The sequence below is a fragment of the Piliocolobus tephrosceles genome, chromosome 16 (assembly GCF_002776525.5).
Source record: "Piliocolobus tephrosceles isolate RC106 chromosome 16, ASM277652v3, whole genome shotgun sequence".
Lineage (NCBI taxonomy): Eukaryota > Metazoa > Chordata > Mammalia > Primates > Cercopithecidae > Piliocolobus > Piliocolobus tephrosceles.
In genome coordinates, this window is record NC_045449.1 from 75,548,980 (window position 1) to 75,553,464 (window position 4,485).

General features: G+C 59.8%; 1 protein-coding gene across 1 annotated transcript in view; it reads left to right on the top strand.

The window, feature by feature from the left end:
* Positions 1-3,242: 3,242 nt before the first annotated feature.
* The window catches only part of SLC25A10 (solute carrier family 25 member 10), an 8,877-nt gene continuing 7,634 nt past the window's right edge, over positions 3,243-4,485 (top strand). Inside the window, exon 1 of the mRNA XM_026455853.1 lies at positions 3,243-3,497. Coding sequence (XP_026311638.1) covers positions 3,405-3,497 — 93 coding nt within the window. The 5' untranslated portion in view covers positions 3,243-3,404. The remainder of the gene's footprint in view (positions 3,498-4,485) is intronic.

A 4,485-nucleotide genomic window follows, 5' to 3' on the forward strand; every position in this document is an offset into this window, starting at 1 on the left:
CTGCCCTACAGTTCTCAATTCACCGTTTGAAAAAGTCTCCGGCCTCGGATGCATTTCCTGTTTTCCAGGATTCCTCACCTTCTGACGGCCCACCTGGCATCTCCAGCTCACGGAGTTCACAAATTTCAGTCCCCTGCAGCTCCTTGCGCTTCTGTTCTATTTTTTTAATGTTTATTTATTTATTGTTTTGAAACAGGGTCTCACTCTGTCACCCAGGCTGGTAGTGCAGTCTTGCCTCACTGCAGCCTCCACCTGCCGGGTTCAAGCAATTCTCCTGCCTCAACTTCCCAAGAAGCTGGAATTACAGGCATGCGCCACCACGCCTAGCTAATTTTGTGTTTTTATTAGAGACAGGGTTTCACCATGTTGGCGAGGCTGGTCTTGAACTCCCTCAAACAGTCGCCTGTCTTGGTCTCCCAAAGTGCTGGGATTACAGGTGTGTGCCAGTGTGCCCAGCCTTATTTAAATATTTTTTAATTTTTTTTGAGACCGAGTTTTGCTCTTGTCACCCAGGCTGGAGTGCAATGGCACGATCTCGGCTCACTGCAACCTTCACCTCCCGGGTTCAAGCAATTCTCCTACCTTAGCCTCCCAAGTAGCTGGGATTACAGGCGCCCGCCACCACACCCAGTTTATTTTTCTATTTTTAGTAGAGATGGGGTTTCACCACGTTGACCAGGCTGGTCTCGAATTCCTGACCTCAGGTGATCCGCCCACCTCAGCCTCCCAAAGTGCTGGGATTACAGGCATGAGCCACCACATCCAGCCTATTTTTGTTTTTTGATATAGACAGGATCTCACTCTCACCCGAGCTGGAGTGCAGTGGCTTGATCAAGGCTCACTGCAGCCTCGGCCTCCTGTGCACAAGCAATCCTTCCACCTCAGCCTCCCAGGTAGCTGGGACTACAGGCACATGCCATCATGCCTGGCTAATCTTTTGATTTTTTGTGGAGATGTGGTCTCACTGTGTTGCCCAGGCTGGTCTGAAACTCCTGGCCTCAAGAGATCCTCCCACCTTGGCCTCCCAAAGTGCTGGGATGACAGGTGAGAGCTGCCATGCCCAGCCTTTTTTGTTCTTTGTAAATCTCTTCAGTTCCTGCTCCTTAGCCTCGGGGCCCTACTCTTTCTGCTTTGGAGCGGTTCCTCTTCCAGCCGGGAGCCAGTGTTCTGTGGGTTGGGGGTCTCTGCCAGCAGCCTGTTCCAGCCCTGTCTTGCAGGTGGCCTTGGGAGGGACAGGTTGCAGCCCAGGCCCGCCCCACTCCTTCCTGGAGTGTCTCACAGACTCAGGGGACACTGGCCCTCCAGGCCCTGCTTCCCTCAAGGTTTCCATCGCCTCTGATTCTTTTTTTTTTTTTTTTTTTGAGACGGAGTCTTGCTCTATTGCCCAGGCTGGAGTGCAGTGGCCGGATTTCAGCTCACTGCAAGCTCCGCCTCCCAGGTTTATGCCATTCTCCTGCCTCAGCCTCCCGAGTAGCTGGGACTACAGACGCCCGCCACCTCGCCCAGCTAGTTTTTTGTATTTTTAGTAGAGACGGGGTTTCACCGTGTTAGCCAGGATGGTCTCAATTTCCTGACCTCGTGATCCGCCCGTCTCGGCCTCCTAAAGTGCTGGGATTACAGGCTTGAGCCACCGCACCCGGCCAGCCCCTGATTCTTAGTAATTGGGAGCTGACAGATGCAACTCATCTTGGTTTACACTGAGATCAGGCCGCTTCCTAACTGTTGAGTCTGTTTGCTCTGGGCCTTTTAAGCCCAGCGTGATCCCTCTGAGTCCCTGCAGTGCATTTGCGCCATCTCCACATGTGGAGCCCCAGCCCAGGCTTGGTGTGGGCAGCGCTATGCCACGCTCTCCTGGCTACCTCCTGAGCACCTCCACCTGCTTCCCCACCAGGTGTGGCTGTGTTTTCACCCCGTGTCCACCTGGCACCGTTCCCCATCGCCAGGTAGTTAGGGTCTGTGTGGGCGACACCTGAGGGTCAGAGGGACTGCCTCTGGTCAGCTGCTCACTCCCCAGCCCAAATCTTCCGCTGATGACTTACGGGGTCAGACGCCACCTAAGGGTCTAGAAAACAAGTCTCCTCCAGTTGGCCAATGAAGACAAATACAGAGCCTGCCTGCCTATGTCAGGGTTACGGCCCAATAAACCCACAGCCAAGCTGAAAATCCTATGTGTCTTGCGCGTCTGACACAGCCAGGGCGTCGCTGGATGCGCAGAGACAGAGCTGGACATATTCTGGTGCTTGAGGGGTTCAGGAGTTGTTTTTCGTGCCCCTCACCTTTCGCCCTGGAGGGTGGGGGAAGCCAGACAGCGGTGACCAAGCTGGAGCTGCAGCTTCTTCATCCCCGTGGCCCAGCCCCAAAGCAGCCTTGGGGACTTAAATTTCATTTTCCCCAGCAGGTGCACCTGGGCCAGGAACACACTAGTACCTCCTTGTTCTTCGCAGGGAAATGGAATCCAAGCAGGGGCCCAGATGCAGGCAGGCACCTCCTGGGAACGGGAGCCCCAGGACCCACCCCGGAGCCCCACCTCCAGGGTGGTTGCCTGGGGCGTCTGATCAGAGCCAGACCAGAACTGAGCAGGAGCTCCCGGGCCATCTATGTGTGGGAAGGGAGAGGCAAGTCCTTCGTAACCCCCATTTTCTCCAAGTTTTCATTCAATCTGGCTCCAAGCAGGTTCTTTTTTTCTTTTCTTTTTTTTTCTGAGATGGAGTCTCGCTCGGTCGCCCAGGCTGGAATGCAGTGGCGCGATCTCAGCTCACTGCAACCTCCCCTCCCGGATTCAAGCGATTCTACTGCCTGAGCTTCCTGAGTAGCTGGGATTGCAGCAGTGAGCCACCGCGCCCGGCTCCCGAAGCCGGTTTTCTGTTCTCTCGCAGTTGGGCCGGGGCTGAGCCCTCGTGGGGGTAGGGGTTGCAGACCAGTGGACGCAGGGCTCACGCCGCACACACGTGGCCCCCGCCGGATGACTCACGAGCCAGCGCCTGCGCGGCGGGGTGGCCACGGAGGCGGGGGGTCAGGTTCAGGGCCAGGGGCCGGGCCTCTTGGGGATTGGCAGGGCGCCCGCCGCCGTCCCGTGAGCCTGGGGCTGGTCCCCGGGCGGTGGCCTTCAGCGCCGCGCTCCAGCCTGGGGAGGGGAGGGGAGGACGCCACGCAGCAGCGCCGGAGCACCCACGCGTCCGCCGGCTGGGCCCACCGCGCTCGGCGCCCCTCTGCGGCCGCTTTAAGGCGCCGGGCACGCCTGCATCTCTGGGGGCGTGGCCTAGAGGTCCCGCCCTCGGGGCGCGCGGGCGCATTGGCTGTGCGGGGTGCGGGTGCGCGGGCGGCGCTTTGAACCGCGCGCGGGGCGCGGGGCGCTGCGGGTCAGTCCACGCCGGGGTCGGGCTGGGGTTGGGCTCTTCTGGGACATGGCGGCCGAGACGCGCGTGTCGCGCTGGTACTTCGGGGGGCTGGCCTCCTGCGGGGCCGCCTGCTGCACGCACCCGCTGGACCTGCTCAAGGTGAGGCCGGGGCCCGGAACGCGGGGAGGAGGGGACCCTGGCGCCGCCCAGACGCCTGCAACGGCAGCAGTCCGGCCCCACGCACCCGGGGATCGCTGTGCCCGGAGCCCCCTCCTGGAGACACCGAGGAGGCCCCCGACGCCCGGGTGGCCGATCCCGGGTGTCCCTCGGCTGTTGGCCGCCGAGCTCTAGGCCTGCAGGGCGCAGCCGGGCTCCCCAGCTTCCCGGCCGGCTTCCCAATTCTCAGCAGGTGACGATCCAGCCCCAGCTCTGCACTTTTAATACCTGGTGACCTTGGGCGAGTCACTTGGCCTGTCTGAGCTACCCACCCCCATACATTCAAGAACACTCGTTCCGCCCAGTTGGAAGTTGTGGGGGGAGTTCTGTGAGGTGCACAGGTGTTGGCATCTGGAGACGTGCTGGCTGTAGCACACCCAGGACATGGGCCAAGCCGCCCCCCACCCAGGGGTGCTTAGCACACCGCCGGACGTGGCCCTGGGCAAGTGGGGTGACCCTGCGCCCCGGCTTTGGGCTGCTTCCTCCGGAGAGCTGGGTGGGCACTGGAAGCAATGTTAGGACCAGCACACCCCCAGGAGAGATGCCAGGAGACCCTGAATGCGTGTGGTCCTGGCTCTATGAGAGTGAGCATTTCTCAGCACGAGAAGCAGCCACCGTTCTTTTTTTTTTTTTTAAAGCTTATGGGGGCCGGGCGCGGTGGCTCAAGCCTGTAATCCCAGCACTTTGGGAGGCTGAGACGGGTGGATCACGAGGTCAGGACATTGAGACCATCCTGGCTAACACGGTGAAACCCCGTCTCTACTAAAAAATACAAAAAACTAGCCGGGCGAGGTGGTGGGCGCCTGTAGTCGCAGCTACTCGGGAGGTTGAGGCAGGAGAATGGCGTAAACCTGAGAGGCGGAGCTTGCAGTGAGCTGAGATCTGGCCACTGCACTCCAGCCTGGGCGACAGAGCGAGACTCCGTCTCAAA